Raw genomic sequence first — 11,372 nt, forward strand, 5'->3', positions numbered from 1 at the left:
CGGGGAGGCCGTGGCGCTCATCGGGGCCTGGGCCTTGGGCGGCCGGAGCCGCGCGAGGGTCTGGCCTTCGGTGGGAGCTCCTCAGCGCCACGCCGCCGATGGACCCCAGCCCGAGCCTGCGCGCTGAGAGCGGGCTCTGACCCCTTGAGCCAGTCCAGGCAGGCAACGCCAGTGGGCGGGCTGCAGAGCATACGCGCAATACTTTAGGAGGTGGCCGATGCCTCCTCCGCTGCAGGGGTAGGGTCTGGCCTCGCCATCCCTGGCGACACACCCATCCATGAGGGGCTGTCACCGCGTCAGTCTCTACAGGAGGTGGTGGCCCAGTAAGCCCCCTGGGGGCAGGGAGGTGGCTTGGCTGTTGCCCACAAGAGCCTGCTTTGTGACCTTGGAGGGGCCTTGTTTGAACCTTTCCTCATCTGCAGATAGAGCCCCTGTGGGCTGCTCTGCTGACTTCTGTGGCTGGTAGGTGGGTAGGGAAACCCTTTGCTAGTGTTAGATGGGGTCTGGGTTGCCCCACGTGGTAGCTGAGGTAGAAGGAGGCTGGCCTTTGGTCATGACCTGAGGGGTAGAGGTTAGAGGGCAGGGGGCAGGGGAGGTGCAAGTTCCTAGCTCTACCTGTGTAAGGAGACTTTGGGATTTGATTTGGTTCAACAAGTGTTGGCAGGTCTGTGGAGTTGTCCAGAGTGGTGAGGGGGCTGCCCTCTGGGATCTGGGATGGCTCCCCTGGATACACCTGCTCTAGGAGCAGACCCAGGAGAGAGGGGGATTCAAAGTCTGTGGATAAACAGTGAAGATCTTAGTGGTCAGGAAAGGAAGTCTTTTTGGAGGACTTGAAGCCTTGAAGGGGCTTGAGGTCAGTGAGCTACCCAGAAGGAAAGAAGGGGACTAGGTACAAGTGAACCCACACATTTCTTACTCCCCTAGGTGGGTTTCCCTGGGGTCGGGACTGTCGTGGAGCATTTCTAACAGTTTTCAAGCTTTGCTACTTCTTTCTGTCCTTGTTTCCCTCCTTTCTCTTCTTGGAAGCTGTCTTGTCACCTTCAGTTCTAAATGTCTGCAGCACCGCATCCTAGGATGCAAAGCCCCAGTGGAAATGAAAGTCTGGAATGGCCCAGGGATTTATGTTGATGAGGCTGCTTAACCTGACCCCCTGTGGCTTCTGACCTGGAATCGGATGCCAAGGGAGGAGTGAGCAAAGTAAGTTTCCAGTGGGTTGACAAGCTGGAAAGAGAAGGGAGAGTTTGTGGGTCTGGGGCTGGCAGAGAACACAGGGTCTGAGTTGTAGGAATTTAAACTTGAACGTGCCCTCTGAGGTCCATTTTTCAGAATATTCTGTTCTGGACCTTGGATTGGGGCACATGAAATGTCTGTGCTTGGCACTGGGCTGTCTAGTAGGGGACTGCTGCTCTTTGCAGGACTGTCCTCCCCTATCTCTCGTCATTGGTGGGTGGACTTCTTGGGAGAAGGGACTTTATTCTGTGTTCTCTTTGGAGGCACAGACTCTCCACTGCTTCTAGGGTGAATTCCAGTTCGAAGAACCCCTCCAGCAGTGGTCAGACTGTTCTGGAACACAACAGTAGGACTAAAATGCTGAGTTTTAGAAATTCCATGTCTGTCACATTGACTATAGGCTTTACAGTTATTTCTTTGATAAGTGTTGTCCTGGGTTTGACTGTACTCAGTTGATAAGACAGTTCTATAAGTATATTTAAAAAATGTAATGGGTCACCTGAGCAAGAGCGAGACCCCATTTCTAAAAAATAGCTGGGCATTGTGACAGGTACCTGTAGTCCCAGCTAATTGGGAGGGTGAAGCAGGAGAAACACTTGAGCCTGGGTTTGAGTTTGCAGTGAGCTGTGATGCCATGGCACTCAAACCCAGGGAGACTGAATGAGACTCTGTCTCTGGGGGGAAAAATATGTCATGGGTGCAGCGTGGTAAGGATACAGAGAATCATGTGTAACAGGGACTCAGGGGGCTGCCTCCAGGAGGTCACTGAAGAAGAGAGGAAAAGAGTTATTTGCATACGCAAAGGTCCTGAGGTGGGATGAAGATGGGGCCACTTTATTCCAAAGGCATGAAACTTTCTTCTTTTGTTGGGTTCTCACATATGGTAGCCTAGCCTGTGGGAATATGAAGTGGCCAGGCAGGAGACAGCTCTGCTTTGCTTGGCAGGGTTTCTGGGCTCAGCCTGAATTTGCAGCCTGAGGCCTGGCTGAGGAAAGGCCTAACTCTGGGCCTCAGGTGGGTGGTGGTTGGGAAATTGCTGCTCAGAGTTCTTAGTGCTCCGAGTACTGGCAGGGCCAAGTCCTCCTGGAGGTGGCGGTAACATATGGCATATGTATTCCTACACTTTGGGCATTTCCACGCACCAGAGACTGTGGAGACTTCTGGGAGAGGCTGGAGGCTGAGTGGCCATGTGGGCATAGCTCTGTGACCTGAGACTTTGGGGCCAGTGATTCTGATGGGGGCCAGAGTCAGGGAGGGGGTATCATGTGGTGATTGGGACAGCGTGACATTAAAGACAGAGGAGGCTTCTGGATGCCAGCATGTCGCAGCCCCTGGACTTGGATGGGCCTGTGTGGATACTTGGAGTTGCCTGGCTATAACCATGTGAACTTCAAAGCAGCTGCTAAAAGCAGCTGAGAAAATGAACATCTGCCTTATTAATAGGAAAATGATGGGTTTTGGAGAGCTCATCACTAAGCAGTTTTCTCCCATGTGTTCCTGAGAACACCAGGCCAGGTGGTCTGAACTGTTCTCATGAAGGACACCCTGTCTTGCTTTAGGTGGCTGATGCTGTCTGCTCATAGAGTGGGTGAGCTGAGTGGGCCCCATTGCTCATTGTAGCTGTGTCATCTGACATTTCAGGATCCTCTTGGGGTTTCTGCCTTTATCCCCAGGATTCTGGGATGGACGCGGCTTTCACTGGAAATGGCCCTGTTTGGGTTTGTGACACTGATGATGTGGGTCATTCTAAGATGTATACCCTGAGAGGAGCCACAGAAACTGACTTATTAGAAACCACGGTTAAACCCTGCCCTTGGGACACCATGGGGGCTGGTGAGGGACATGAACAGCCTCACATTCAGCTGTGCCCAGGGCCCTGGGCTCCAGACCAGGTGGCAGCATGGCTGTGTCTCCTCTGAGGACCTAGGCTCAGAGCCGTTTGTGACGTTGGTGGGAGGGTAGGACCCTGAAGTCCCTGGACTTTGGCACTTCAGCCTTCAGGAGTCAAGTCCCCACACATGAAGAAACATCATAGGGCGTGTTCCATCATATGTGCTGGTCCAGCAAGGAGCCAAGTCTCCCTGATGTACTGCACAGAGTGAGGGGAGAGGGAAGACAGGGTGACACCTGCTCTCCCCATCCCGTAGGAAGAAGCCTGACCCACTGGCTTCTCAGTGCCTGCCTTACCAGTGGCTGCACCACCCCTCCCCACTCCATCGTGCCTTGCAAGTAAATGAAGCCTGGCCTCTCCTAGATTTCTCCTCACGTTCTGCCAGCCTGCTTCATGTAGAGGACTGGGTAAGCTGCTTTTTGTTCTGTGCATTAGGTGGGGGCCAGAGTCCCCCATTTTTCTTGTAGGCTGTCCTCATCCCTTTCAGCTAATTGTGGACCGTTCCTTGGGTTGTGTTACCCTGACTTAGTGCTCTTGTGGTCCTTAGGGATAAACATTCTGGGAAAATGCCTAATTTATTCCAAGAGAGAGTAATGCACTGGGTATGTGGTTGCTGGTGAGAGAGAGCTGAGACCCATGTCCCAGAGGCCCATGGGAAGGGGCTCTTTGGGTCACCTTTCTGGGTACAGAATGTCTCAGCTATTCAGCATAGGTTTGTGGGAAGAGCTGGATCTTCCCTCATCTCTTGATTTCAAGTACATCACTGGGAAAGTATATCTTGCCCCATCAAAGGCAGGGGTGCTGTGAGCAGCCTCTCAAGCTGTGCCTACCTGTTCCAGGCCCAGTGGAGGCTCTCTCCCAGGGAGAATGGCAGCTCTTCACAAGACACCAGACTCCCCGGCTGCCCAGCTGGAGAGGGTTGAAGATGGGTCTGAATGTGATGCTGATCAGGAAGAGGAAGAAGAAGAAAGGGGGAAAGAGGAAGAGATAGTCGTGGAAGAGGAGGAGGAGGTGGCACAGGTAGAGGAGGTAGTGGAGGTGGGGGCAGATGTGGAAGAGGAGGATGATGTGGAAGAGGTCCTGGCAGAGGAGCAGAGTCCTGCAGTGGGGACCCAGGAGCAACTTAGCCATGGTGCTGATGCCAAGTCTCCAATGCCTCAAGAAAAGGGTAAGAAAAAGGAGCCCACCCTCAGGGAGAGGGGAAGAGGGTGTGAGTGGGGATGGGCTGAGGGAGTGGAGCTAGGCTATAAGGCCTGCTTTGGAGATGAGAGAGTGGCTGAGGCTCCTGACCCTCTTTGCCAGCTGGGCAGAGGCAGCTAGATTAAGTGCTGAAGGGCAGCTGGCTCCTAAGAGAGCTTTCCCTCAGCCCTGCAGGCCTCCCGGCTTCCAGCCACTCCTAGGGATGAGGACCTGGAGGAGGAAGAAGAGGAGGATGATGATGAGGAGGAGGAGGAGGAGGATGACTTTGTGACAGCTGGGTCTCAGGTGAGTTGCCCTCTTCTGTTTGGAGCTCAGGTAACCCAGGCAAGGTTTCCCCAGGGGACCTTGGCACCTGCTGCCCTGGAGACCTCTGTTAGCAGCAGTAGCAGCACTGGACTGCTCAGGCCAGGCTTGGGTGCCGAGATGAGACAGGGCTATGGGAAGTGGCGAGGCATTCAGCCCCCAAGCCCCTGGGGTCTGATCCTTCCCAGGCCATTGGATTGTCCTGATCATTTTGGCTACCATGCATTGAACTACACTTTGCACACTTCAGAAGCATGGCTCTCTCCCATGGCCTAGCTTCTCCCCTCAGCTTGCTGCTCAATCAGGTTGGGCACCAATGCCCATACTCACTTGGTGCTACTTGTCCACCCAGGAGTGGGCCCTCACAGTGTTAATGTGGCCACAGTCTTGGCTTGAGGGAGACTGTGGAGTAGGAGGGTCTGGGGCCTGGCTTTATAGCTCCTGGCCTCAGTGAGAGTCCTGGCTTTGCCTGGTATGATCTGAGTCAACCACCTTCTCTGAGCCTGAGTCCCTGATCTCTGGCTGGGATCATGTCCCTGCTTCCCATGGCTGTGGTGAGGTGTGGAAGCTGTCAGTGATATCTGGGCCTCTGTGTCCCCCTGAGACCCACATTACAGTGCCTTAGTCCATTTTCACTGGGCGACTGTCCTGTGGCTTTCCTTGTGGAGCAGCTCAGGGCAGTGTCTGGGACTGTGTTTTTCAGGGGCTGGTGACCTTTGAAGATGTGGCTGTGTACTTCTCCCTGGAAGAGTGGGAAAAGTTGGATGTAGACCAGCGGAGTCTCTACCAGGAAGTCATGCAGGAGAACTATGGGATCCTGGGGTCCTTGGGTAAGGAAGAGGCTTAGGTCCCTAAGAGGTTAACCTGGTGTGATGGCTGGTAGGAGCTTAGCTGTCTGAGAAGGGGCTTCTCAAACTTCTGGGTCTTGGCAAAGGTAGATGCTGGGGCTAGCCCACCTCCTAGGGAAGCCCTAGGACCTGGCTTCTGGGTGGGGTGAGGGTGGGGGATGTTTTGGGACCCCACTGTGGTCAGCTGTACCCCAAGCCAGGAGGACACATTCTGTGGAGTTGTGTGTCTAGCTCTGGTGTCTATGCCACACATTTCCTGAAGCTATGAGTGAGCTGGGGACCTCTTGCAGGTGGAGGTGTGTGGGAAAGGCTCAGGGAGGAGGGAGTGTGGACTGTTCTGGAGCAGAGTGTGGGGGGAGGGCCAGTCCTGGGCATGAGTTGAGTGGGGGTGGGGCTTGCAGAGCTGCCTCCAGCTATCGTCCCCTCTTCTGGGCAGGATACCCAATCCCCAAGCCCGATCTAATCTTCCGGCTGGAACAAGGGGAAGAACCGTGGGTCCCAGATAGCCCCCGTCCTGAGGAGGGAGACATTGTCACTGGCGTCTATACAGGTGAGCATGAGATGGAATTTTGTGGGGTTTGTGCTGACACAGGTGCTCAGACTTTGGCCTTTACCAAGTTTTCTGCAGAGCTGGTACCTGGTCCCTCTTATGATCTAAGTGCTGAAGGCCTGGGGTTTGGAGCAGGCTTGCAGAGACAGTGAGTGCCAACCTCTGTCCCTGCAGCTTGGCTCCTCTTGGTTCCAGCTCCATAGGCTGGAAGGTCCTTAGAGAACCTAGAGGTTTCTCTTAGGAAATGTAAAAATGAATCCCTGTTCTCACCTTGGAGCCTGTGATGTTTTTCGTACATGAGGGGCTAGTGGTCAAGCAGTAGCTGGCACACAACCTGGCTGGGTCCAAGGAGCCTGTGGACTGTTGCTAAGGCCTTGCTGATTCTACAAGCTCAGCTGGTCCTCTGGCTTTGCTGCCCATTTGGCTGTCTCTGCAAGAAGGGTCCTCCTCAGGCTTCCCTGCTCTCCTTGGAAGGCCTGTGGGCAGAGTTTTGACCTGGGTGGGCAGTTCAGAGCCCTCTGGAGAGCTCTTGGAGTGCAGGAAGCACGTAAGATGGCAAATTTCTCTGGAGGCATCTGACCTGGTTCCAGCTCTGACCCTTCAACTCTGAGCCTCAATTTATTCATCTGAAGAATAAAGAATTTGAACTAAACCCATAGTTTCCCATTTGAAGATGTCACAGTCTTGGTTGTGTCAAGGTACTTGGTGGAGTCGTCATTCTCAAGGGTTTCAGGAAGTTTTATTGCCTCATCTATGCCTGGGTCTTGGGTGACACCAACCTAGGGAAGGGCAGCTCATAAATAAAAATACAGAAAAACATATTGCAATAACATGCCTATACATGTAGTCTTCAGAATATTTTCACGTGCATTTGTGGTTCTCATGACAGACCTGTGAGGGAGAGGGAGGGGCTGTTAGCCCCACTTTACAAATGAGGAAATAGGCTTTGACCAGTGTTTTTCAACCTTTTTATCTCATGGCATACTTCAACCTATAGTTAAACTTCCATAGCACACTTATATTGATTTAAAAAAAAAGGGATATACTTAACTGTGCTTTGAACGTCTTTCAAAAATAATTTAATGATCCTTAAAAATTTCACAGCACACCTGAGATTCTCTCACAGCACACCAGTGTGCCACGGCACATTGGTTGAAAATCACTGGCTTTGACACTGTTAGGGTGGGTCAGACCTGTTTTAAGTGAGTTTTCATTGTATTGCATAATGCCCTTCCTGCCTGATTCTCCAGATTCTCAGGGACGCTCTTGGAATTTTTCCTGGGCTTCAGAAATAGGAGGGTTTTGGCTGGCAAGAAATATTGCTGTTGCTTCCAGGATGAGGCTGGGATGTAGGTGTGATGTTCCCCAGAGGACCTTACCAGGATGTGTGCCCTATATACATTCACAGCTCAGAAAGCCACTCAGAGGGGAAGGGGACAGTGCATGAACTGGATGTGCCCTGTTCTCCATGTCTCCTGAGGGTCCTGGGGTAGAGGCTTGAGTGGAAGAGGTCCCTTCAGTCCTTGGGAAACACACCATGTGACATCTAGCTGGGGCTTGAGGGCTCCCTGAGAGGCTGGTCAACTGGCCGGGTGCCCCCTACCTCACCCTGTGATCAGTCATGCTGCCCCTCCGTCCTGACCATCTACAGAGCCCTTGGTGAGTGCAGGGACCCCAGGCAGTCTTTAGTGTGTCATGAGCTTTCATGGAGGGATTGCAGTAGCAGAGACTGCAGACATCTCAGGCTCAGCATAGCCATCTGGGGTCTTCCTTCACCACTGTGATGACAGCCTGTCTGCTGAGCAGCCTCTGTGTTCCACCTCCCCCAAGTTCATTTCTGCTTAGCTGAGCTGGTGGCCAGTGCTGGGTCTGGGAAGGACAGATGGTAACTCTTCTGAGGATGACAGTTTGTTTCCAAATTGTAGTCTTGTAAGACACATGTGTTCCTCTCTTGTTCTTCTGTACTAGTTGGCCTCACGTGACAGCTAGACTCTGGCACATCTCCCATGTACATGCCTGCTCCTTCCTGAATACTGCTGGGCCACACTTCCCTCAGCTATGTACCTAGCCTCCTGTCTCTTGTGCCTTTGGGCCTATTCATCCCCATCCCCTCTTCCTACCCAGCCCTTTTCCTCATCAGCTTAGATTGCAGGGTCCTGCTCCCTTGTGAATGCCCAATGTGGTTGCCTGGCAGATCCCTGCCCCTGGTTGACCCCATTTCCTGCTGGCTTCGGTATGTACCAGGGCAGAGAACATGGCCGGGGGAATGGTGCTGTGGTAACTGCAGGCCTCACGTGGCTGTATCTCCATGTTGGCCTGGGGGTCCTGTCTTCTGTCCCTGAGGGTGGGGAAGGTGCCCTACCCTCTGAGAAGGCCACTTCCTAACCCTAGTTTCCCTGCTGTTTCTTGGCTTTTGCTTCCAGCTACCTTCTTCTATCCTGACTTGTCTGTGGGCTCTGGGAAGGTCGGGGTCCTCTCTGTTCTCTCCCGAGGTGACCTCATGAGGGGTTGGGGCTCTAAGAGCCACTTGTGCTTAGAGCATCCATAGCCCTCAGCACACCCCAGACCGAGCCTGCCTAGGTGTGTGCTTCCTTGTTTTCTCTACAGCAAACTTGTACTCTGTGGGAGCTGGCACTATGTGTTGTTCACTCCTGTGTGTCCATGGCACTTAGGACATGGTGTCAAATCAGGCGTCAGCATAGGGCAGCTTCCAGGTGCTGTGCTGGCCAGAGGCAGAGCCTGCCATGGGGCGGGGTGGGGGTGGGGGATGGCTCTACCCATTGGCTGCTGTTCCCTTAAAGTGGAGGATAGAAGAGAGACAACATACAGGATTAAACTGGTTTAAATATTACATTGGTAAAGCAGCAAGAGGTAAAGACACACTGTTTTGAGAGAATCCAATAGTAAGTAAGCAATCTGTGGCACTGAGGAGCAGCTCAGACCATGACTTCTGAGCCCCCACACTCCTCACATGGCCTAGCTGCTGTCACAGCCACTTGCAGGTAGAGGCTGTACTAGCCCTGGAGATTTCTACCTCACAGAGCCTGTGAATGCCTGGGCTGGGCCTGGCTTCCTATCAGGGAGGCCTTGGAGGTCCTGTCTGTAGCATAAGGCTTCCCTTCACTTTGCCATGGCCTGCTGGGGGACACTGGATGTCACTGAACCCCTTCTTTAGTCTCCAAGGAATAAGGGGCTTAGGCCCTGTCTTGCCTTTGACCCCTGGCAGAGGAGGGGATTCTCGAGTGCCCAGAGCATAGGGCCTTGTCAGGTTCAGAGATGAGATGTAGGAAGAGGGCTGGTGGCTTCCCTTGGCCTGGGAGTGCTTTAGTCTCCCAAAATTGCATGCAAGGAAGTAGCAGGCCTCGGCTTCCTCTTAATGCATAGTTCTTGGAATTATATCCTCATGTTATACATGAAATTGAGGCCAGAAAGGCTGCTAGGTTTTCTGAGGTCACCTGCCTGTGATTAGGAGCAGGACTGATACTTGTCCTCAGAGGAAATCCCTCCTTACAGTGTGGCCAGGAAGGAGATGCCAGTGCAGAAACTGCCCATGCCCATCATACATGTGTGGCTGGTGCTAACCCATCTCCCTGGAGCCCTCGTGGGAAGGGAGGCCTACTAATGCCTGCAGATTAGGGCACTTACCCTTGTCCCCCTCTTCCCTTGTGACTGTCCCCAATGAGGAGACATCTTGAGTTTGTGTTTGGTGGGAGAAATTTTGTGGCATGGGAAGGCATAAGTGTGGTGAGGGTAGAGAGCAAATGTTGGCATGACTCAGGGAACTGACTCCAGGGCCTGCATTGCCAGAGGGAGAGAAACAAGTGTGGGTCAGTCAGAGTAAACCCATTTCTCTGACTCACGAGGAGCCTGGTCAGGTTGGACCTAGAGCAGTGTTTTTCAAACTTTTTCTCACACAGAACACTTGAACCTATACTTAAACTTCTGGAGCACACTTAAATTATGTTGATCAAAAAAAAGTAAAAAAGAACATCATACTGATTGTGCTTTGAACTTCTTTCAAAAATAATGAACTTTAAAATTTTTTGTGGCACACTGAAGATCCTCTCATGGCATACTGGTTGAAAATCACTGGCTAGAGGGCAGGTCTCTGGGTTCTCAGACAGAAGTTGCTTGGAGGTGGGAGTTACAGATGGTGGCATGTGCTTCAGTTGATACATTTGGGGTGTTCTGCGCAGCCCTTGGCCCTGCAGCAGGTTGGGGGATGGGGGCTTGTGACACCTATACCAGGCATGTGGCCTTGGGGTCACCCTCTTACCTTTGGCCCCTTTTACTAGTGCCCTACATGGTCCCTGTCCTGTGCCTGGGGCAGGGCATTTACTGGAGGTGTCTGTGGGGGGCTCTGCGGAAGGACTTTGGTTGGGCCCTGGGATTACCACCAGCCTCCTTCACAGTTAAACCAGGGAGTGGGAGCAGGCAGGGAGTCTAATATTCTGATTATGGGATTCTAGGTAAACTCAAGATTTCTGTGAAGCAGAGGACCACCTTTCCCATATTCAGTGATTTCTGTGCATCCAGGGCCCCTTACAGAGGTTTAACTCTGTACCAATGGCTGGTGACCAGGAAAGCCAAACCAGAGGGTGGCTCCAGCTTTGTGGGAAAGAGCTGCTTAGTGGCCTGTCTAGGGTTAGGGAGCTGGTCCCAGCCTCATAGAGAAAAGGCCTTACCTGGGAATCTGTAGCCCCATCTGTCCGATGGAAAAGGAGCATAGCCCAATATCTGAGGGGCGGCCCATGTGACAAGAACACTAGGGATAAACAGAAGGGGGAAGCCTCAGTGACACATGGCAGTGGGTGCCACCCAATTCTGTAGCACCATTAGGTGGTTTATGGTTATTCATTTATTGACTCCTTGCAACAGTCCCTGAAGTGGGGTTATAGGTGCTGTTATAAGCCCATTTTACATACAGGGAAACAGATTAAACAACTTGACCAGGGTCATGCTCTGGTAGGTGGTACAAGTGGGATTCAGATCCAGGCACAAGATAGAGCTGAGGAGAGATTAACTCAGATCTCTTCGTCTGGCCCATGCAGTCCTACGAGACTGAGCAGAGCTGGGGCTTCATCCCCACAGGAGAGTTTTCTTTGGTGGACCACAGTGGACAATGAGCCCATATGGAAAACTCAATAGTAAGATTTTCAGAGGGAGGAACCTCTAAAGACCATCGACACTATCAGATATTACTCCCATTAGGAAGCAGCAGTGACCTGATGTTGGCATTTGTGGAGGAAAGTGGAGAAGATTCTTAGTGATAACTGATGTCTGAGGTCTTTAATTCATTCCCTTGGTACCCCAACCTTATGAGGTGGTCTTTTTTTTTTTTTTTTTTTTT

At 52.4% G+C, this 11,372-nt stretch overlaps 1 protein-coding gene across 1 annotated transcript in view; it reads left to right on the top strand.

Moving 5' to 3' along the window:
* The first annotated feature begins 15 nt into the window (after positions 1 to 15).
* Positions 16 to 11,372, top strand: part of ZNF316 (zinc finger protein 316) — a 19,601-nt gene continuing 8,244 nt past the window's right edge. Inside the window, exons 1-6 of the mRNA XM_012808720.2 lie at positions 16 to 1,197; positions 3,378 to 3,528; positions 3,961 to 4,289; positions 4,488 to 4,606; positions 5,328 to 5,454; positions 5,909 to 6,022. Of these exons, the coding sequence (XP_012664174.1) occupies positions 3,989 to 4,289; positions 4,488 to 4,606; positions 5,328 to 5,454; positions 5,909 to 6,022 (661 nt within the window). The 5' untranslated portion in view covers positions 16 to 1,197; positions 3,378 to 3,528; positions 3,961 to 3,988. The remainder of the gene's footprint in view (positions 1,198 to 3,377; positions 3,529 to 3,960; positions 4,290 to 4,487; positions 4,607 to 5,327; positions 5,455 to 5,908; positions 6,023 to 11,372) is intronic.

The sequence above is a fragment of the Otolemur garnettii genome, unplaced genomic scaffold (assembly GCF_000181295.1).
Source record: "Otolemur garnettii isolate 467f Iridium unplaced genomic scaffold, OtoGar3 scaffold00092, whole genome shotgun sequence".
NCBI classification, from domain to species: domain Eukaryota; kingdom Metazoa; phylum Chordata; class Mammalia; order Primates; family Galagidae; genus Otolemur; species Otolemur garnettii.